Here is a 24,735-nt window from a genome sequence, read left to right on the forward strand (position 1 = left end):
ATTTTTATTTTTACTTTTAAAGCTAAGTGAAAGGCAGTATCTGCCCTTCTTTAAAGGTGATCCTTTTTTTTTTTCTTTCTTTCTTTTGGTTCCCTAGTGGCTCAGCAGTAAAGAATCTGCCTACAATGCAGAAGACGTGGGTTCGATCCCTGAGTCAGGAAGATCGCCTGGAGAAGGAAATGGCAACCCACTCCAGTATTCTTGCCTGGAAAATCCCATAGACAGAGACTGGTGTGTTACAGTCCATGAGGCCACAAAGGAGTTTGACAAGACTTAGTGTCTAAACAACAACAACAAATTGTTTACATTTGCAACCAATGTTTCTTTTACCCTTTGGTCTTTTAGTCCAACTCAATTATGTTAGACTAATTATGTTATAATATATGTTGCAGAAATAAACTGACAAGAATCTTAAAATTTTAGCAAGCAGGAAAGTATCTGTATCTTAGCACTCTTCTAGTCCCATCTTATATTTTAAAGATGATAAAGCCTAGGAGAGTTTAGTGACTTCTCCAGTAGTATGCATTAATTATAAAAATCTATGTTTCTTCAATATGCTTTTTATCACCCCACTAACTGAAGATGTTATAATTATGTTATCTAATGTTTGCCAAGTGCTTCCATATTTTAGACATTATTCTACGCACTATTGAACTATTTTTCTTAATCATTCTATCTCTTCTGAGAAAGAGACACAATTTTATCCTCATTCAGAGATGAAGAAACTTAGGAAGTTTAAGAAACTGGATCAGGAGCAGAAAATCAGGAGAAGAAGTGCTGCAGCTAGAAATGAATGGATAATAATCTAACTTTGGTACTTCAGCATTGCTTCACTTGTTAACAGTGCCATCAATCAACAGTACGCAACCATAATGTTAAAACAACTTACCTCTTTGCTGCTTCCATCACCTGACTTGCTCTGAATCTCCTTATTGTCCGGATTTTCTATATCAGATTCTTCTGAAGCAATCGGTACAGTTTCTGAGACACTGGGACTGGGGATTAGTGACTGACTCTCATTTTCCGTCATTGTGTTTTTCTCTGTGCCGTTGCTTTTTTCCTTATCCTTGAGGAAATCTTGGGTGTTGCTCAATTCAGAAAGAGTATGGTCAGAAATATTCTCTTTAACATAGACATCACTTATATTGTCCATTGTTTCCTTTAGAACATTTTGTTTTTTGCATAATATTTTAGAAAGCACATAATTTATTCCTTTTTTAATTCTTGCCATTGCACGCTGGAGATTTTTTGCTTCATGATTTTCTTCATCAGTTGTTGCAGGCTTGTATGAACTAAATGAGATGATCAACGCCAGAAACAGGTAAAGTATCTGAATGAGGAAGTAAATGAAGCTAAATGCATATCATTTTTCGTTTTCTTTCAAACAACAACAACAACAAATATTTTTAAAAAGCTGGCCTGCAATCTGAAAACAGCATACACACTATGATGCTCTTTAGACTATTCAGTTCTTACTCATCTACAGAGGATCAGTTGCTGTGTCAGGAATTTGGATAGCCAGAAGGTTACAATGTTCTATGAAATACCATTTGTTTCTCCTTTACAGATGAAAACCTCAAAGCTTACAGATGCTAAGTATCAAAGATCACAGAGGCTGAACTTAAGTCTGTCTTACTCCAGTTTGTTTTCTTTTCTACTAAGCCAGGCAGAGTTTCCCAAGGTGAGAAAATCAATTGCTACTCCATGTGGCTGAATTCACGTCCACCTAACTCAGAAAGATATGTAATGACATCTTCATGGGCTCTGCAAATTCATGAGACTTTCCTGCGGGGAGAGCTATCCCTAGTTTTGAAGCTCACATCTAATTTCCTTGTGATGTGCAAGCACAGGGTTTGGGTAGGTGAGTTGATTTTCTGTGGTAATAAATTTGGTCAAATAAGAAATAAATGAGTAATGGAAGGATCACTCCTAATATTTGCAAATTATTTTGAATTCGAAGATAGTGTGTATTTCAACCTTTACTATCACTGAGAAATAAGATCAACCCATGTCCAATTTCCAGAGAATTAGATTTTTATTTTGTTTCTTTTTGTAGAGTATAAATTACAATTTTAGATTATAAGATTAGAGATAATTCGAGATACACTGATTATTCTTTTAAAGTAATAATTTAGGCATTGTATCCATTCTGGAAGTTTTCTCTCTTCTCTTCAAATATTTGAGCTTTTGGAAATTTAAATTACTTTATGCTTTACATATTATTTTTAAAGGGAAAATACAGTAGAAATTCTTACACTGACAATTTATGTGTACATAAAATAAATAAGTATATGAAGATCTGCAACATTCATTTGTTAAAATATCTTACAGAATTTTGGATCTATCTGAAGAGACGCATTCTCAAACACTGATAATTGCTAAGTTTCTCATGCGCATATACATCTAAAATATTAGGATGTACCCACCAAATTGTGTTCAATTCTAATGGATTACCTTTAGGTCTCAATAATGAAATCTTTTCATCTCTTAGGAATATAGAAAGCTCAAATAAGACTCACTTGAGGAAAAATAAAAATACTTTTGCAGATAATAAAGTCATAAAATAAATTATCTTAACTGCAACCATAGTTTGGTGTATAAAATAAAATGGAGGGTTTGACATTTGGCTCATCATTGGAAATTTCTTACAGGTAAGATCTCTTGAACAACTAACATAGATTTTCTATAACCTACAATGACAGAATCTCAATGGCTGAAAAACTGAAAGCTGAAAAGACAATGACTGAACGTCAGTATGGCATCACCAATGCAACGGACGTGAACCAAGGCAAACTTCAGGAGATGGTGAGGGACAGGGAGGCCTGGCACGCTGCAGTCCACGAGATTGCAAAGAGTCTGACACGACTGGGCGACTGAGAAACCACACCTACAGATGAGCTTGACTGTTCTTCCACTAGTGTCCCATTTTGCTATCAAGGTTCATTTACACAGAATCTGGGCAGGGGCTCCATGGGCCTTGTAGAAACTACCTTATAACATCTCTATCATTCTCAAAGGACGAAGAGCAAGAACAAGCATAATTTCAGGTTGTTGGTTGTTTCTTTTTCCTTTGTTTGGTTAAGTATTGTTCACAGGGAGAAAAAAGAAAAGGGTGTTAAGTAAGAATTTCATGACTATAAGCTTCACATGAGTTAGAACCATTTTTTCTCTTCAGTAGATAACTGAAGTGAAGTCACTCAGTTGTGTCCGACTCTTTGTGACCCCCTGGACCGTAGCCCACCAGGCTCCTCCATCTATGGAATTTTCTAGGCAAGAGTACAGGAGTGGGTTGCCATTTCCTTCTCCAGGGGATCTTCCCGACCAGGGGATTAAACCCGGGCCTCCCGCATTGGGAGCAGATGCTCTACTGTCTGAGTCACCAGGGAAACAACACAAAGCACAAAGTACATGATAAAGTATGAAATATTTGTTGAAACATCAATTAATTACGGAATGAATGAAAGATTTCTATGTCAGGATTTGGAGAGGAAAAATTATAATACAACTGTATTTTTAAGAGCTTACAATCTAACATTTCTTATATTTTAGACATGTAAACACACTTCCTATCGCACATATATACATATGCAGTGAGTGTTAAAAGACTGAAAATTAAGTTGAAAATGCTGTGATGTAAAGAAAGAACTGTGTAACACTGTAAAATGCAACTACTTTATGGAACTTGTGATCCCTTCCTTCATGGAAGTTCTAGCTTAATTAGGAAGATAGACAAGCACATGAACAATTCAACACAGTGTGAGTATGTACTTAGGACAGGCGTATATCCAGGGTAAATAAAAGCAGTGAGAAATGCACTGATACAATGGATTTTACCCTGTGACTTTTTTTGTTCCCATCTTTTAGGAGATCCACTTGATCTCTGTGACTTAGGAGTGAAAAGTAAATATTGAGTCTCTTTTTTTCAATAAGAACAAATATATCTTATAAGCCATTTTTTTTCCTGAGAAGAATTAAGAAAGTGAAAGTGAAAGTTGTTCAGTTGTGTCTGACTCTTTGCGACCTCATGGACTACACAGTCCATGGAATTGTCCAGGCCAGAATATTGGAATGGGTAGCCTTTCCCGTCTCCAGGGGATCTTCCCAACCCAGAGATCAAACCCAGGTCTCCTGCATTGCAGGCAGATTCCTTACCGGCTGAGCCACAAGGGAAGCCCTAGAATATGTATAAGATTCTTCAATTAATGTAATCACTCCAATTACTGGAAATTTAGGAGTGAAAGTGTTTCCTCTTAGTTAATGTATGATAGTTTCAAAGATCAGTGGTTTTCAAAATTTGCTGCACAATTTAATCAAGTGAGGATTTTTTAAAAAATCCTGATGACTAAGCTATATCCACATAACAATAAAATCGGAATCTCTGGGAATGAATCCAAGACATTAGTTTATTTTTATTAGTTCTCCAAGTAACTCCAATGTGCAGTCAAATTTGACAACCAGTGCTACATTTAAGTGCTTCTTAAAATTTAATGTGTACACAAATCACTTAGGGATATTGTTAAAATGTAGATTCCACTTTCACAGGTCTGGAATGGGGTCTGAGAGTCTACATTAATAACTGTCTCCCACATAAAACCAAAGCTACTTTGAGTAGCAGGTTATAACCAATGAAAATATGATGAACATCATGTATGCAGTTTTCCAGCAGCCGCATTAAAAGTATAAACAAAAACAGGTGAAATTAGCTTAACTAATACATTTTATTCAACTAAATGTTTAAAAATATTATAATTAAAATGTTTTCACTTCAGTCATGTCCAACTCGTGATGGCGCCATGGACCATAGCTCACCAGACTCCTCTGTCCATGGGATTTTCCAGGCAAGAATATTGGAGTGGGGTGCCATTTCCTTCTCCAGGGCATCTTCCAACCCAGGGATTGAACCTGCATCTCTTGTGTCTCCCACACTGGCAAGTGGATTCTTTACCACTAGTGCCACCTAGGAAGCACTTTCAATCTAAGAATTATTAATGAAATAATTTACATTCTTTTTGGGGGGAGGGCAGGAGGAGAGGGGGACAACAGAGGATGAGATGGTTGGATGACATCACCGACACAATGGGCATGGGTCTGGGTTGACTCCGGGAATTGGTGATGGACAGGGAGGCCTGGCGTGGTCCAGTTCATGGGGTCGCAAAGAGTTGGACATGACTGAGCAACTGAACTGAACTGAACTGAAGACTTCAAATTCAGTGGGTATTTTACACTTATAACATATCTCAAAGTGGACTGCTCATATTTTCCCTGATTAATGGCCACATGTGGCTAAAGGCCTCCACATCAGACAGCACGGATGTAGACCACTGGCTTCCATAAGTCTACATGATGAAAATGCCAGACTACAATATATAAGGTTTACAAGGAAAGTTTTAAAGCATGGACTACTTACCAATAATTTTCCAATTAAAATCACCATCATGTAAAAAGGAATACAACTGAATTGGCCTGCTACCTTAAAGCAATCCCATAAAGTCTCTATCCACTCTCCACAGAGAATCCGGAAGACATTCAGGAAGGAATGGAAGAAATCACGCATGTGCCAGTGCGGAAGCTGACAGTCTTCATTTATGTTGCAGACATGCTTTTTGTAATTTGAACCATACAGGTTGAGGCCAACCACAGCAGAAAAGAACATAAATGTGAACAACAGCAGGACCAGGTCTTTCAGGGCCACAACTGAGTTGCACAGAGTCAGCATCAGAATCTTAAATGTTGGCCAGTATCTTCCCAATCTAAAAATTCGTAACTGATAGAGCAATGTAAAAACAACAGAAATAAGGAGGAAAAAGACAAAAACTCTAGTCACTATTAATTACAATGTACATTTAAAATTTTTATTAGGATTATACACATAAACATGTGTAGTCTCTAATGTAATATTCACTTTTGAGCATTATTAATACTAAGCACTGAAAATTCAGTGTATATACAATTTTTAATACACTTAATATTCTATAGTTTTTACACTAAATTGAAGTATATTTTCTATTGATCTGTCAATTCCCATTTTTTTCAATATAATACTATTATAATTACTCTCATTTTGTTTTAATATCTGGTAAAGCAAGTATCCATTCTTTATTTTCTTTTCCCAAAATATATTGAATATTCTCCCACATTTCAACATATAGATGATGTTGGAAAAGTCTCCAGGGTCTGTTGAAGTCCACTGATAGCTCTGCTGTATGCATGAGCGCTAAGTCACTTCAGCTGGGTCTGACTCTTTGTGACCCCATGGACTCCTCTGTCCATGGGATTTTCCAGGCAAGAATACTATTGTGTATTTACCTTTAAAATCAACATGAGAGACCAAATGAAACATTCTAGGTTTAGTCTAAATATTTCACTTAATCACTAGATTAAAAAATTTTTATTCACATGGCACAAAATCACTTGAATATTTGAGTCATTTAAAATCCACATATTGCTTTTGTATGTGCTATACCTTCCCCAACTTTTTCTGGTATGTAGTTGGCTTTTGGGACTCAAGGGTTAGGACTTAACACTTATCTATGTAAAACTTAATCATCTTAGGTTCAGTCTGTTACTAGTCTTTCAGATATTTTGATACAATCTTTTATTATATTGTCTGTATTTCCCAGTCTTGCTTCATTTATAAATTCAATAAATACAACTTTTATATTTTCCCCTTACTCATTAGACAAGCCTATGGATAAAGACAGGGTTCTGAAGAATTATTTGGATAAGATTGCTACTGCTGCTGCTAAGTCACTTCAATCGTGTCCGACTCTTAGCGACCCTATGGACTGCAGCCTACCAGGCTCCTTCGTCCATGGGATTTTCCAGGCAAGAGTACTGGAGTGGGTGGCCATTGCCTTCTCCAATAACCTTCATAGCAGCATTCTATTAGCCTGACAGTCCCTCTTTTACAAAATTTTCCAATCTACATTTAGATATACTCACCTGATTCTAATTCTTTAGTTACACATTGGCATTCAGCTTTTGGGACTCTGTATTACCCTGCTCCTCAAAACTGACCCAGTAATCCTGACCCTGCTTTATAGAACTATATCTCAAATTCACTGTATATATGGCTTATTTCTTGTAATGCCTGGGCCAAACAGCGTTAGAGACTACTTACTCTTTTCTGGGTTACTTTCTAAGCTTGTTATATATGAATTATTTCATTTAATAGTTCCAACATACCAACAGGATAGGTATTACTATTCTTCCCACTTTATGTCTGAGAAAACTGAAATGAGTTTTTATAAAATAAAATTTAGGTCTTGTATTCTACTTACCACCCTGAATGATCGTAAAATAGCCAGTCCATGAAAATGTGTTAGATAAAGTTCTGCTAAACCATGGAACACAATTAGGCTATCATAAATGTTCCAGCCTACTTGGAAATATCCATATGGATGCATGGCAATTATTTTAAAAATCATTTCTGTTGTGAAAATTCCTATAAACACCTAAATAAAACAAAACACAGGGATAAGAATATGATTCCAATAGCTCTATCAGAACCCTCATACACAGAATAAATTTTCACTGTCACCTTCTTCATATTTTCTCTGTCAAAATATGATTAGTTTTGGAGTCTGCATCACAGGGACGGATTCATAGATTTTGTTTGACAATCTAATGTCAAACATTGTATATGGAATCTTCAATTACTTTAATAAAAGCCATCTTGGAAGAAAACAAAAGAATATTTGAGAGTGAAAATCTTTTCATTTTGAATAGTTCCTTTGGGGATAAAGAGTACATATTAAGATATTTAATTTTAAAAAATATAAAATAAAAATTTAAAAATATAGATGACCTAACAAAAGATAAACCTATGAAAACTGTCATTTGAAAACTATACTGGCAGAAATAACTAAATTATTGTTTTGGTAGCAAATAAATATATAGTTCAAAATTGGTAACAACTGACAGTATTAATATCAAGCAACTGTGCTATGCTGTGTTTAGTCACTCAGTTGTGTCTGACTCTTTGCAACCCCATGGACTGTAAGCCACCAGGCTCCTCTGTCCATAGGGATTCTCCAGGCAAGAACACTGCAGTGGGTTGCTCTGTCCTTTTCCAGGGGATTTAAACCCAAGTCTGCAGCATTGCAGGCGGTTTCTTTACCATCTGAGCCACCAGAAAAGCTTACTATTCCTGTTGTTTAGTTACAAGCAACTAAACAACAGCAATAAAAGCAAACAAAATTGAACAATATAGATTGAACAAAATTGATTGAATATGACTTGCTTTTTTAACTCAGGGAAATCTATTTCTTTTGCCTTTTTTACATGGAAAAAAAAAATGGGTGAATTTCAAAAATACCTTGCCATAAAGATAAGCTCCAGTCTAAGGTAGGTTCAGTTGTAACAGGATTCAAAATTCAAGCGCCAGTGAAGAACTTGTTATTCCCTGTTATTCACTCTGTTATTTCACCTCTGCCCTTGTGATCTAGGGGCTACCATATTAAGACAGGGGATATTTGAGATGGGAGAGGAAATAAATAATTTCTATTTAACTTGACTGCATTGCAGCTAGCTAGACATCTTAAATTTAAACAGACTCTAGCTAGAAATCTATTCAAAGATAAGAACATTTACAAAGGAGGACTTGGAGAGGTAAGAAAGCATGAAAACAATAGTTCATTTAATACTCATACAATATATTTGCAGCATTTTGGAGTTATAAAGTAAAATAATGAGGATAATGGTGACTAAAGAAAAGCTGAAATTATAGGAGAAAATAGCTTACAATGAGAGCCTTACCATGTTTCCAATGCTGAGAATATTGCTGGTTTCCAGACTCATTGGATAGTGTTCCAAGGCCAAAAAATTTATGTTTAGAATTATGCATATGGTAAGGAAAAGATCGGTAAATGGGTCCATTATAATCCTGTAAACAAACTCTTTCAATTTTAACCAACAAGGAGAACAATCCCAGATCAAGAAAGTTTTAGCAAATCTATACCAACAAAATGGGCATCTCTGCCTGGAATTTTTAAGCTCTGAAACTGAAAGAACAGAAAATTATACATGAGTTAATTGTTTATTTAAGCATTAAGCATCTAATTAGTAGAAAAATTTTACTTTTGCATGCAAAGGGAGGTTATAACCTAGACTTTTGATTTTGAAATAGCAAATAGAAATATTTTGAATTAATGAAAATCAGAGCAAAGTAAATTTCCTCTATTTCGCTCATGCTTGTTGAGTTAGACAAATGAAAATGAAAAAATTATGTACCGGAATTAAAATATATGAGTACTTCTCCAGAAAAACTAATATGAAATATAATTGAGAGTACTATGTTTATAATTTTAGATTTATATGCTTTACAAAATAATATCTTTAAATATTGTCTATAATAATGATTACTGGTTATATGTATATTAAAAGTAGAGACAAGTATAAAAAGAGCCTTAATATGTTAATGTTATATACTCCAACCTGTATTTTTAGTTAAAATGCTCATGTCATTTTCAGTGTTAAAGAAAATTCCTTGGCAGTTTTTGGTGGCCTTTTCCAGTGTTTAAAACATTATGCTTATGAAATTTTAAAGTACAGTTAACCTTAATAGTCTCATGTTCTTCCTTAAATTTTAGTTATTATCAACTAAAATTCTGAAGAAACTGGAGGATTTCTTAAAAGTGAGTTATACGAATGATACCTTTCATCAAGTCTAAATATTTTTTACTTTACCTTCTTTATGGCTGACAGTAGCACCATCCAGCGCATCCAAAGAAGTAATCATAGAAGTTGATAATCTTTTCTTCATTTCTATTTGTACGGTCTTGGTCTAAAAAGAAATTTGATGAGTCTAATTCTGGCTTCTCCCCTTTGCAGAGTCAAGACTATAGTTATAAGAATTCAGCTATAAACGAAAGTTTGACTAAGCCATGTTGACTAGGGTTGGTAAATCTCGTGCCAGCCACCGCGGCCATACGATTAACCCGAGCTAACAGGAACACGGCATAAAACTTGTTAAAGCACCACATTAAATAGAGTTAAATTCTAATTAAACTGTAAAAAGCCATAATTACAACAAAAATAAATGACGAAAGTAACCCTATAACAGCTGACACACTATAGCTAAGACCCAAACTGGGATTAGATACCCAGTTTACAACCTTAAAAATGCCGATTCTTACTTCCAAAAACCTTTCTGGGTTCCGTAATTTGCCACTTTTTACACTATAGGTACTTTTTTTTTTTTTTTTTTTGGCTGTGTGGCATGAGAGATCTTAGTACCCCAACCAGGGATCAAAGCATTGCACTTGCAGTGGATGCAAGTGTCCTAACCACTAGACTTTCAGGGAAGCCCCACTATACATACTATTAAACTGACTTAGGGTTATTTGGAAAATACATCTGCATTACTTGTAAGTCAACCCAATCACGTTATACTATGAGGTCAACTATAAAAGGAGTAAACTAGAGAATGTTAGTGCTATTACCCATATTTGACAAAGAATTCAATGTCCAGTTTAGAACTATCGTGGAACATCCAGTTGGCAGATATGCTACTGAATATTAACACGTTACATTTCTCTAACACCTTATATTTTTATACTTGAAGATATGTTAACTATGACTTCATAAACTCTTTTGATTAAATCAAATTATTTGTATTGAGATGATAAAATATGTAATATCAGGTAACAGAATGAATTTTAAGGGATGAGTCTGATTAGAACACACATAATAATCCCAAAAGGAAATCATTTCTTTCTGTCCCTCTTGTCTCTTGTATAATGGTTTTAAGACATCCTGTTTGGCTAGTACAGTTACAAAGTTTAAAAGAACCCTTGCATTGGAAAGGCACTCAAAACTCTAAGGTTTTGATGTAGGTGTTACAAGTTCTACACATTCATGATTATCACAAGTATGGCCCCAGAGGTTTCTAGCGATCATGAGTAAATTTTGTTTTTGAATGTAAACTGTAAGTAACTGACAAGGGGTAGATGATATTGCACCATAGAACTCCCAACGATTTTTACATTCGGCACACACGAAGAATAATAATATTTGTATGTTGTTAATTTGGTAAATAAGTGAGCTTAATAGGTGAAATACTGTCTCTGACTTTTTGTGACCCCATAGACTGTAGTCCACCAGGCTCCTCTGTCCATGGAATTATCCAGGCAGGAATACTGGAGTGGGAAGCCATTCCCTTCTCCAGGGGATCTTCCTGACCCAGGGATCAAACCCGGGTCTCCCTCACTGCAGGCAGATTTCTTTACCATGTGAGCTACCAATGAATACATTTACATAGGTGAGGTACATTTTGAATAAGGATAACTGGCATGGGCACTGAGGGCATTAATGATTGAAGTTCACTAATAACCCAGAACAACCTGGCAGGCAGGCTCCGCTGTGGTCTATCTGAAGTCCCAGAAGAGAGATCAAGGAAATCATCAAATTCATCTCACTCGGTTTCAGTCAAGTTCCCCCTAATTTCAAAACTAGAGCTCAAAGAGGTAAAAACCAACTCCACTACATACTGTTCCATCAGAAAAATGACAGGTTCTTTAAGTCTACAGATCTCTGTTGCCTCACTTTTTTCTTAATTGAAAAAATAAGCAAAAGCTCAGGATGCAAAACTAATTTATTTATTTAAACCATGCTTATTCCAGAAAGTATTTTCTTAGCTGCTTTACAAGGCTACATAAAATGTGTGATAATTTATATAATTCCAAATTTCTATGATTAAAATCCAACAGAACTATAATTTTTGTGCTATTAAAGTCCAAGAGGAATTTGCCAGGTGTTTCTTCATAAAGATACTCCATCATATCCTTAATGATATCCTCTACTATAATCTTAATACTGAGGAATTATTTCTCACAGAGCTACTTCTGATAGTGACAATGTTTGATGAATTTACATCAAAGAACAATCCAGTAAAGATAATCATCCATGGTTGGAGGGGCAGTGGAGTGGGGAGGGTAATAATATTATTGTTGATACAGTCAAGGCTCAATTCATTACTGATTTAGCTTGAACTGCCGTCTATGGGGTCGCACAGAGTCGGACACGACTGAAGTGACTTAGGGCAGCAGCAGCAGTGAATACATCTGGGCTTCCCAGGTGGTGTGTGGTAAAGAACTCACCTGCCAATGCAGGAGACTTAAGAGATGCGGGTTCGATCCCTAGGTCAGAAAGATTCCCTGGAGGAGAGCAAGGCAACCCACTCCAGTATTCTTGCCTGGGTAATCCCATGGACAGAGGAGCCTGGTGGGCTACAGTCCATATGGTCAAAAGAGCTGGAAACAACTGAAACGACTTAGCATGCACACATGCAAGGATGTATTTTAGGATATAAAATGAACAAACTACATTATCAGTCTAGTAATATATTTACCTCAATTGAGCCTTTCAAAAATATTGAATAAGTGCCCATAAGTTGGCTAACTACTAAAGATATTGCTATTTTATAATGCAAATTGAGAGGACTATGATGGAGAAGGAAATGGCAACGCACTCCAGTATTCTTGCCTGGAGAATTCCATGGACGGAGGAGCTTGGTGGGGTACAGTCCATGGGTCGCAAAGAGTCGGACATGACTTCACTTTCACTTTCACTTTCATGATGGAAAAAAATCTCCTTGTTGAAAATATAAGAGCTAATAAGGGCATATGCTTGAATTTTAGACAATCCAATGTTAAAATTAGACTGAAGAAGGGGCTAAGATTCTTCTCAGCACTGGTTTCAATTTTCTCTGGAAGGGAGCTATTAATAAGGAAGAACTCAGTCATACTTCTGGTGTTAAGCAATGAACACCTGGAATGTTCATCTTGGACTCAGGCTCACTCTCCTTACTGAAACCACACTGGCCTATTTCATTCTCTAACTCATCCTGTTCCTGCCCACCAGAGAGCAAGGACTCATTCTTCAGACCTCAAATCAAGTGCCAGGTCCTCATAAAAACCTTTTATGACTCAGAGAAATCCTTTATTAAAGGCTCTCAAACACTATGTTTCTCACTTTTATGGCACCTTCCACATTTTCATTTAATTTTCTTAGGGAATAATAATACTCACCAGGTACCCAATAGGTTGCTTCAACCATTAATGACATTATACTTTCAATTTTTTCATGTATTACCCACCCTACTTTTTTCCTGAAGTATTGTAAAACAAATTCCACACATCATAAAATTCCAGGGTAAGCTCTTTAAAAAAATAATCACAACACCATTACCAAAATCAAGGAAAATTAGTAATTCCTTAATATTATCCAATACCTAGATCATGCTCAGTTTTCTTTCATTACTCAGAAACATTCTATTATAGTTAATTTGTTCCAATCAAAATACAAAAAAGTAAAACTTTTTTTGGTTTGTAGTTCTGTTGGTTAAGGTATATTATTTATCCTACATGATTTGTTAAAAATACTGAATCACTCATAGAATTTTCCACATTCTTAATTTGGCAGATTATGTCTTTTTAGTGTAATTTAATGCATTCTTCTCTCTTATAGTTTCTAGAAAGAGATGGTTAGATTTAGAAGCTTGTTAGGTAGTACAGATTTTGGCAAGAATATATTGGGGTGTTCTATGTTTCCTATTTAAAAACATCAGGAGACACAATGCTTGGTGGTCCCAGTTACAGATTTGCTATAATAATTTTATAGTTTATCTCCCCATTAGACCACTAGCTTCATGAAGATAGTGTATCTGTATTCACTAATTTTTAAATCTCCAATGTTTAATACAATGCCTAATACAGAAAATTGTCAATGATGTTTTATTTAATTATATAGGTGAATTCTAAGATTGTCATTTTATATGGCACATATTTTTTAATACCTACATTCCTACTGTTGTGTATATCTGATTTTTTCTGAAGTTTTGACAATAACTGAGAATTCATCAACAAATTTCACCTAGAAACTGTGTAATTGATGGAATAATAAGGTTTCAGCATTGATTCTCTAGAACAATGATGAAAAATGTGTTCTCTTTCTCACTGTCAAGAAATCACATACCTATAAATATAGATGAAATTTTGCAACTGGAACTCCTCGATAAGAATTACACTAAGAATTTGTGAAGACACTATTTATGTGTCTGGCACCTGATGTTGTTCAGTCGCTAAGTCATATCTGACTCTTTGCGACCACATGGACCGCACCATGCCAGGCTTCCTTGTCCTTCACTATCTCCCTGAGTTTGCTCAAAGTCATGTCCATGACTTTGATTGGCGATGCCAACTAACCATCTTGTTCTCTGCCACTCTCTTCTCCTGGCACATAGCTGACAATAAATATTATATACTATTATATTATTGTCATTATTATTATTTTAGTTATCCCTGAAAAGGGGACACAGTCCAAGATTTGAGAATTTCATATTGATGAGTATTCTCCATACAGACTGCTGTGCCTTCTTGCAGTTGTCTTCCTGTGTTTCCTATAATCAATCAATACCATATTTTCAGTTGCTTAGTATACTCTAAGCAGTGCTAAGTGCTTTACAAGCATTTATTTAATTTGAATCTCACAACTTATGACAGATATTATAATATACACCTTACAGATGAAGAACCTGAGGCTTAGAATGGTTAACTTCAGATGTGTAGAGGATACCACCCTAATGACAGAAAGTGAAGAGGAATTAAAGAGCCTCTTGATGAAGGTGAAAGAGGAGAGTTAAAAAGCTGGCTGAAAACTCAAAATTCAAAAAGCAAAGATCACGGCATCCGGTCCCCTCACTTCATGGCAAATAGATGGAGAAAAAATGGAAACGGTGACAGGCTTTATTTTCTTGGGCGACAAAACCACTGTGGCTGCAGCCATGAAATTAAAATACACTTCCTTCTTAGAAGAAAAGCTTTGACAAATCTAGACAGCATATAAAAAGCAGAGACATTACTTTGCTGATAATGGTCCATATATTCAAAGTAATAGTTTTTCCAGTAGTCATATACGGATGTGAGAGTTGAACCATAAAGAAGGCTGAGCGCCAAAGAATTGATTCTTTCAAACGGTGGTGCTGGAGAAGACTCTTGAGAGTCTCTTGGACTACAATGAGATCAAATCAGTCAATCCAAAAGGAAATCCACCCTGATTATTCATTAGAAGGACTGATGGTAATGCTGAAGTCTCAATACTCTGGCCACCTGATGTGGAGATCCAACTCAGTGGAAAAGACCCTGATGTTGGGAAAGACTGAAGGCAGGATTAGAAGGGGGTGACAGAGCATGAGATGGTTGGATGGCATCACCGATTCAATGGACATGAGTTTGAGCAAACTCCGAGAGATAGTGAAGGATGGGGAAGCGTGGTGTGCTGCAGTCCATGGGGTTGTAAAGAGTTGGACCTGACTGAGTGACTGAGTAACAACAAGAACAAAGAAAGGTTAACATACTTGGCAAATATCATAAATCTAGTAAGCGGCTAAAATGGACTGAAATCTATATTAATCTGACTGCAAAACTGTGATTTTAGCCAATATAATCTACTGTTTTTTTGTAATGTGAGAACATGAAACACATATGCAATTTCCCTGTAATTTCAACATAGGAATTAGAATTTGCTGAGTGTTATATCAGCCACCTAAAGAGTCCTCAGTATGTTCCATTTAAAGTTCTTCATTCGCCAGCATTTTCTTATGTGTAAAAAGAAAAAGAAAATATATATTGTAAAACTGACTTTTACTCTCATTTTCCCAGAAAACTTTTGTATGACAAAATGTTCTAGTACTCTTCCAGGAAAAGAAATCTTTCATAATTGAAAGACTATTTAAATCCAGAAAGGGTTTATGTGGTCCAGAATAGCCAAATGAATGGAGATATTGGGAAATTACGAAATACTCTTTCACAGGCAGAGTTAATAGGGCATCTCATCTGAAATAAGAGAAGAATTGTGCTCTTGGATATATCTGTGTGTTCAGTTCTGTTCAGTTCAGTTGCTCAGTCGTGTCCAACTCTTTGTGACCCCATGAATCGCAGCACTCCAGGCCTCCCTGTCCATCACCAACTCCTGGAGTTCACTCAGACTCACGTCCATCGAGTCTGTGATGCCATACAGCTATCTCATCCTCAGTCGTCCCCTTCTCCTCCTGCCCCCAATCCCTCCCAGCATCAGAGTCTTTTCCAATGAGTCAATTCTTTGCATGAGGTGGCCGAAGTATTAGAGTTTCAGCTTTAACATCATTCCTTCCAAAGATATTCCAGGGTTGATCTCCTTTAGAATGGACTGGTTGGATCTCCTTGCAGTCCAAGGGAGTCTCAAGAGTCTTCTCCAACACCACAGTTCAAAAGCATCAATTCTTCGGTGCTCAGCCTTCTTCACAGTCCAACTCTCACATCCATACATGACTACTGGAAAAACCATAGCCTTGACTAGACGGACCTTAGATGGCAAAGTAATGTCTCTGCTTTTGAATATGCTATCTAGGTTGGTCATAACTTTTCTTCCAAGGAGTAAGCGTCTTTTAATTTCATGGCTGCAGTCACCATCTACAGTGATTTTGGAGCTCAAAATAATAGAGTCTGACACTGTTTCCACTGTTTCCCCATCTATTTCCCATGAAGTGATGGGACCGGATGCCATGGTCTTTGTTTTCTGAATGCTGAGCTTTAAGCCAACTTTTTCACTCTCCTCTTTCACTTTCATTAGAGGCTTTTTAGTTCTCTTCACTTTCTGCCATAAGGGTCGTGTCATCTGCATACCTGAGGTTATTGATATTTCTCCTGGCAATCTTGATTCCAGCTTGTGTTTCTTCCAGTCCAGCCTATCTCATGATGTACTTTGCATATAATTTAAATAAGCAGGGTGACAATATACACCTGTGTGTAGCTCTTGTCATTTGAAATGCCACTTCAAAACAAATTATACATTCCACATATCATTCGGACTACAATCATTCAATCTGTAGGATCTCAGACTCATTTCTAGAGACCAAAAGCTTTGTAATTTATCTGTGATTTCCTCATGAGTGATATAATGGCTATACTCAATAGCTTCTTTTGATTAATATACATGCTTTCTTCATACCGTCTACAATTGCTTCTTCTTTCAGGGGGATGCACTGACCTCATAGATATATGTATCTATCAATAACTTGTCATTTGGTATGATCCTGCGTTATGTCATTCAGGCCCTGCTTTTTAGTGGAATGACTTTTCTTGAGTTTCTTCACTGATCACAACTTAATGAGAGAGCTAGTTAATAGAGAGTTATCATTTTCCCCTTTTGGTCCAGCAGAGGCCTTTGGGATTAATGAACTTCTTAGCCAGTCATATCACACATGCCAGAGTGAATCATGGCCCTCTTCCACAACTTTTTTTTTAATCTTTTCTATATGAGAGATAAGCAAGATACAGTTCTTTTCCATCCTTTGCTCCCTCAATCTGTCCTTTTTACATCTACTAGAAAATGTAGTTCAAATACTTCTTCCCAGGTAGACAATCTTCATTTGCAAGTGTCAAGAGTGAAAATAGTAACAAACCCAGAGGGATGGAAGAGAAGGCAAGGCATGGCTCCCTTCCCACAAGTGAGGGTCCTGCAACCAGGTCAGTGTGTGGGAGTACTGGACTTGCTTGTGACCACTCTGGACCGAGCACCTTCCAAAGGACAAACTCTGAGGCACTGGGGCACCTCACAACACCGGGGAAGGGAGCAACACCTCAGAAGAGGCATGAGTGCCACCCCCTCAGGCTGCTCTGGCCCCTGCCGACCACACACCCAGACGGCTCAGGGAAGGAATACGAGGCGACGGAGCTAAGCCTAGGAAGATGTGTGAGACAGCCAGGTCCTGTAGAATATAGGAAAGCTGCTTCTGGTTGCTTTCTGGGGGCCTATTCTCCCATTTTGCATACTTACAGCAGAATTTAGATTTTTTTTAAAAGAAAATTTCCTATAACTTTAATATTACTTCTGCCAATATTTTTAGATTCATAGACCAGATCTTTTGCTATGAAGCTAAACATCTAAAAGTACATTCAAACAGAACACAAGGGTAATTGAAAATTAGAGTAAAACTGTATTGTTTTACTTATCATGAACTTAATCACTGCACAGATAAAATAACTTCTTATGCCAGGATGGACAGTGCATTTCCTCTTGAAAGAGCCAGAAAGTCTTTTTTTTTTTCTCTTTTTGCAACTTCACTACTATACTTTGATCTATGGTTTTAGTACTTTCTAGCTTCTAAATTGTGGAAGGTGCTATCACTTTTAAATTGAACACTGAAAATTTCCAAAGTCAATTCTAATGTGCTGTATGAAGTAAGTTTAAATTAATAAACTATGCCTGCATTGTGAGAAAAACAAAAGTGTACTGCATTACGAGAAGTTCAAATACATATATATGTATATACCCATAGTTTATTATATATATAATATATATATTGTGTGTGTATATATATATGTGTATATATATATATATCGATAGTTTATTAGCAGTAGTAATATGCATTTTGGAACAAGAATATTGTATATATTAAATGACCAAAAAATGGTCCCTCTTACCACACCACACTCAGAAAAGAATGTTATGTAGTAAAAGTGAGCTCTTTTACTAAAATCACTTATGACCTTATCATGTACCATACATAGATATTGAACATCTATTAGAACACATATGCTCCAAGACTTCAGAAGATACATTCTGACTCTAAAAGAGCATTAAAAAAATCCATACCTCTGCTGTTATTTTTCCTTCTTGAAGTTCTGGTAAAGACTTCTGAAATTCCTGATCAACCGTAGCTTTTTCAGCAGCTGTCTGCTTTTCTTCTTCATAGGATATAGCAAGTAAGCCTAAGAACAAACTTGCTATATAAAAGGCAAACCAAAAACTTATCACCACAAAAAATATCATGTAGACCTTCCCAGAAGCATAAAGGATCTAAGGAGAGGTGGAAAAAAGACAGAGAGGAGATGTTATTTGTTTTACTGTGATCTCTGATTTTAAAATGAAAAAAAAAAAAAGAAATTTTGTTAGAATTTAGTTACAAGTGGAATGTAATTACAAGACAGTTAAAGTACTGGCTTTACCTGGAGAAATAAGTGAAAAGCTCTTTAACTTTAGACATATATGTAAGATACAAAATAATGGTACAAAACCAGAGAAGAATTTAGTAATTTAATTCAGGGTGAGCATTTGATGTTTTTGTCTTCATTAACAGATCAAACATAATGAAAGGAAAGAACTGTCATCTTTCAATAAAGAAAGCTGGATAGTCCACATATGAATGACTGTTTTCTTTGCAATGGAATCTTTAAATATATGAAGTGTAATAAAGTCAAAGAATGAATGTCTGGATATTACTTTCCTTGGATCATTACTTTAGGGAAACATCAAAACAAAGTACAAAATCATGTCTGTTCAACGAGAGGAGGAATAGGAATATTTGATTATCTGTCAGGATACTTGCTTTCATGAAGAACCTCTAAACAAATCACACAAGAAAATCATATAATTCACATATATTAAGTTATTTATGGATGTGCATGCATGCTTCCCTGGTGGCTGAGACAGTAAAGAATCTTATCTGCCTGCAATGCAGGAGGTATGGGTTCAATCCCTGGCTTGGGAAGATCCCCTGGAGGAGGGCATGGCAACCCACTCCAGTATTCTTGCCTGGAAAATCCTCATGGACGGAGGAATCTGGCAGGCTACAGTCCACGGGGTCACAAAGGGTCGGACAAGACTTGAGACACCAAGCACAGCACGTGTGTGCTAAGTTGCTTCAGTCGTGTCTGACTCTGTGACCCTATGAACTGTATCCTGCCAGGTTGCTCTGTCCTAGGGATTCTCCAGACAAGAATACTGGAGTGGGTTGCCACGTCCTCCTCCAGGGGATCTTCCCAAGCCAGGGATCAAACCTGCATTATGTCTCCTGCATTGGCAGGCAGGTTCTTTACTACTAGTGCCACCTGGGAAACCCCACTTATGGATAGAAAAATACAAAGTAGTAGATTTCTAAACCGAGCATCAACTGGCTTTTATTTCAAAATAATTACCTAAGATATATCGAAAAATTTAAAAATTTATAAGTAGATATTACAAACCCAAAATATAGTCCACTGATCTATCCTCACTGATTACAAGTAGATGAACAAATATCAGGAAAACATATGGATATGGGAATAGTTTTCACTTTTAAGCATTCATTTGAATCAACAGACAAGTATTACTTACAGAAAATATTGTGTTGATATGAGTTAAGAATGTTTACAAATTAACAGGAAGTTCTAACATTTAATCAGAAATAATTTCTTATTAATCTACAGTATGTTTTCCTTTAACAGTATTTTTAATAAACTCTATTATCCAAGTGAGTAAGCTATTTAAGATTTGGTTAAATATTTTCCCCACTAAATAGCTGTTATCAACAATACATTCTGAAGTCAGTATTAGATATCATGAGTATTGTAGGATATATACATTAATAAATACTTTATGTTTATTATTTCCTTAATTCTATGTAAAACATTTACATTGTATTTACCATGTAAAAAGGAGATGAAATTAGATAAAGATCTCACAGCTGTGGGGAAATGCCTGAATCAAAATTTTTGCTCTTTCCACTAAATGAAGCTGATGGAGAATAAAAGCATACAATCTTATTAGAATGAAAAAGTGTGCAAATTCAAGTTTTATTGTATTTTAGCAGAAAACAGGGGCTTATTATAGCCTGTTTACCATATATTTTTATGAAAATCAAAGGAAACAATGTATGAGAAGATCTTAGCTCATGGCAAGTATGTGATAAACGTGAACTATGGTTGAATATAACTCCACTCCATGAGGACTGACAACCTATTTTGTTCATTTCTGTACCAAGGCTACATCAGAGTACTTGGATTAAATAATGCTTGTTTAATGAACGAGGAATGATATTCTCCAAAACACAAGCTGTACTCTTTGGGAATAACTGTGGAATGTACATAGTCATAGTCGGTTCAATCGAGCAGTGCTGAGTAAAAACTTCAGTCCAAATCAAAGCAAACCTTATCTATACTAGTCAATAAAATCCTTGAGTGCAATAATGTCTTGAAAGACTCCAGAATCAGGGCACTCCCAGACTGATGTCTCCTTTCCCTGGTGTATGATGGGATTTCTTTTAAACCACTGCTAACAAGTAAATTAACTTATACACTTTGAAAGCTGTAAATAAAAAGCAAGACATTCACTATTATATATAAAGTAAACAATTCATAAATATTCACTTAAATTTTTTGTTTATTAAAATTTTATTAAGCATTTTTATATGTTAGATACTGAGAACACAAAAATTAAAATAAAACAAAATACTTTTTAGGTCGTTTATCTCCTAGTAGGCAGAAATGCTGAACAAGCAAATATGAATGCAGAGACTACATCTTAAAGGGCGCTATGGACCATGCATTTGGACACTGAACTTCATCCTATAGACACTGGGAAATCACTGGAGGATAGCATGGTAAGATTATTTCAGAAATAAGAAGTTCCTAGTGTTGTGGAGGAGGCATGATACTTGTCAAAAAGTTTGACAAATAACAATATACTACTCTTTCAAAATTAGAAAAATATAGTTTGCATAAAGAAAGCAATCACTTGTGATATTTTAAGTACTTCTACTAGAAATATAATTTTCCTACAAGCATGTTTGGTTTACTTGATTTTCATTTAATAATGTATTATAAATCTTTGTGCTAAAATCTATTATATTATTCTAATCATTATTAATGGCCTATAAACACACACATGTGCACATATACAACATAATTTATCAAATCAATCATAAAAAGTACAGTACATGTGTGTTTAAAAAGAGTATTCTTCAACTGCACATACTTTTGGAATTTAAAGTAATTATTTTATCTAATATATTTTGATATTAACTATGCTGCTAAAAAACACTGCATATTCCACTTTTCTTTTCTTAAAAGAAAAGCTGAATCTACATTTTTAATGAGTATATATTATATCCTTCTGAGAAACTATGGCACACAAATCATCAATTATGAAAGGAGGCTCAGAATTTTTATTTAAAGCTTTCTGTTACTATAACTGGAGCATGACTGACTATTAAAAGAGGATGAGAAGAAATAGAAGAATTAAAAAGAAATAGTACATTGTAAGCATGAATAATCTTTAGTTTCAGCATGTGAATTCTTAGTTGCAGTACACGGGGTTCCTTGACCAGGGATCAAATTCACTCCCGCTGAATTGGGAGCTCAGAGTCTTAGCCACTGGACCACCAGGGAAGTCCCAACAATTTCTTAACAGATGGTAATATCATAGGTTCAGATTTTTTGTCTGAAGAATTAGCACCTAGAAATGCTCTCTAGTTAATATCAAATATATAAGACCACAGAGTAGTACAGTGATCTCTGGTGGATACATGTGTTTTAACTTTGGGGAAGTTATCTGCCTGCTTTGATCTTAGGGTCTTCATGTAAAAGCATATGCACATATTTATACCCTGACCTTGTAGGACTGTTTCAAAGATTCAATAAGATACTGATGCATAAGAACACTGACGTGGGCTCAGTGTTTACATACAGTTTGACATTGAATAATTCTATTTTCTTCTGGCCTCAAATTCTTCTCCACACAAAAATTTAATAAAGTACATTACATTTGATCATTATTTTAGAAAGGAGGAGCATGGCATCATCCTTATGTGCAGTGCAGATCCTGTGTTCTTACCTGGTGATAAAGTGCTTCAGGGTAATCCTGGGTCATTAACCGAAATAGAGCTAATAAGGCCCAGCCAAAGCTGTCAAAATTTGTGTAGCCATCATCAGGATTTACACCAGCTTTTACACACACATATCCTTCAGGACACTGACTAATTAAGATAAAGAAAAGAAAAGCTGCTTACTCAGGTGACTTTTAGATCAAGGTTAAATCACAAATACAGAATATCTACCCATGAATAATAAAGGGCTCCCTCTTTCAGGGGGCGTGGTTTTCTCCCAAACAATTCCCAGTGAAAAAATGTTGCATATGAGTTAGATTTTCAGCTGATATTAGTGAACAGCATTAATTAAACTAAAAGACAACAGGGCCTCACAAATGGTTTTTGCCAAGTCTTTGTTAAAGATTTCTTTACGACCCAAAATCAAAGCGAAAGTATAACTGGTGGAAAATGACATTGATAAAAATAAAACTGCAGTAGTTGAGAGTTTAATTTTTAAATGATCTCACCTCAAAACCTTAGATACCATTATTTAGAGAGTGAGAAAACATTGTTCATCAATAATTTATAAACAGTAACGGCACTTTGGTAGAAAGATCAGATTAAATATTTATTTCATTTCCTTTCATGGAGTCTTCATAATTTTACCTACTGGGGTTTGGTTCTTGTGGTCCATTATGAAAGTAGTGGCCCAATAAATCATGCTTCCTCCCTCATCACCTCTCTGTAGTTCCCTCCCACATTATCGGAGCTTTGGCCATGTGACTTGCTTTACATATATGCTAATGGCTAACAAATGGGATACAAATAGAGGTTTAAAAAGTACCTGTGTGTTGAGGCTTGCTAAATTGCTGACCTATAAGAATCTGAACAGATGAATTTTTGTTCTTGTCTTAAAACACTAACTTTTGGGATACTTTATCATACGGCAAAGTATAATGGCTGCAGGTCAAACACTGATATTCTCTTCTGGCCTGGATATCATTGTGATTGTGACTATCCATGACTTGGTATCTTGAGCATGCATGTCACGTCAAATCTAGTTTGGAATGTCCACAGAAAGATTTAGCTCGAGTGGGATGGTGCAGATACACTGAGATGGATTCACAGTCTGGACTTGAAAATAGAATGGGAGCCCAGCAGTAAAGGGGTAAAAAGGTTGAATGAGCAATAAAATGTCTAAATCACCTTGTATACGCTGTCACATCAGTCATGTCTGACTATTTGTGACCCTATGGACTATAGCCTGCCGGGCTCCTTTCTCCATGGGACTCTCCAGGCAAGAATACCGGAGCAAGTTGCCATTTCCTACTCCAGGGGATCTTCCCGACCCAAGGATTGAACCAAGTTCTAATTGGCAGGCGAGTTCTTTACTACCAGTGCCACCTGAGAAGCCCCCTCTGTGTGTGTGTGTGTGTGTGTGTGTGTGTGTGTGTGTATGTGTGTTAGTCACTCAGTCGTGTCCGACTCTATGCAACCCCATCAAATGTAGCCTACCAGACTTCTCTGTCCATGAGATTCTTTGGGCAAGAATAGTGGAGTATATTGCCATGCCCTCCTCCAGGGATAGAACCCAGGTCTCCTGAAAGAGTGTCAGGTATACTCTTATTATCCCAGCCACAAGGGAAGCCTCTGGGAAGCCCCCTAAATCACTTTACTAAAACTAAACTACATAACTCATTCTCTGCCCCTCTGTGCTTTTTCTCTATCTCAAGCTCAGAACCTCTAAGAATTGAGTTTCAGATGGGTGCCAAGTCATTCCAGCTGAGGAAAGCAACACAAGGAATTGAGCCATTGTACTGCTGAGAAGCACTCTATTTCAACTTTATCTCTTCATCTGAAATTATAAGAAAATAAGTTTTTCCAGTAGTCATGTATGGATGTGAGAGTGGGACTATAAAGAAAGCTGAGCACCAGAGAATTGATGCTTTTGAACTGTGGTATTGGAGAAGACTCTTGAGAGTCCCTTGGACTGCCAGGAGATCCAACCAGTTCATCCTAAAAGAAATCAGTCCTGAATATTCATTGGCAGGACTCATGCTGAAGCTGAGACTCCAATACTTTGGCCACCTGATGTGAAGAACTACTCATTAGAAAAGACCCTGATGCTGGGA

General features: G+C 36.2%; 1 protein-coding gene across 1 annotated transcript in view; it reads right to left on the reverse strand.

Annotated features, from left to right (window-relative positions):
• Positions 1-24,735, reverse strand: part of SCN7A (sodium voltage-gated channel alpha subunit 7) — an 82,023-nt gene that overhangs the window by 23,117 nt on the left and 34,171 nt on the right. The window contains exons 9-15 of the mRNA XM_013969206.2: positions 22,630-22,771; positions 18,634-18,837; positions 9,688-9,784; positions 8,758-9,002; positions 7,281-7,454; positions 5,408-5,764; positions 890-1,330 (exon numbers count right to left, since the gene is read on the reverse strand). Of these exons, the coding sequence (XP_013824660.2) occupies positions 890-1,330; positions 5,408-5,764; positions 7,281-7,454; positions 8,758-9,002; positions 9,688-9,784; positions 18,634-18,837; positions 22,630-22,771 (1,660 nt within the window). The remainder of the gene's footprint in view (positions 1-889; positions 1,331-5,407; positions 5,765-7,280; positions 7,455-8,757; positions 9,003-9,687; positions 9,785-18,633; positions 18,838-22,629; positions 22,772-24,735) is intronic.

This window comes from Capra hircus, chromosome 2 (genome assembly GCF_001704415.2).
Source record: "Capra hircus breed San Clemente chromosome 2, ASM170441v1, whole genome shotgun sequence".
Taxonomy (NCBI): Eukaryota; Metazoa; Chordata; class Mammalia; order Artiodactyla; family Bovidae; genus Capra; species Capra hircus.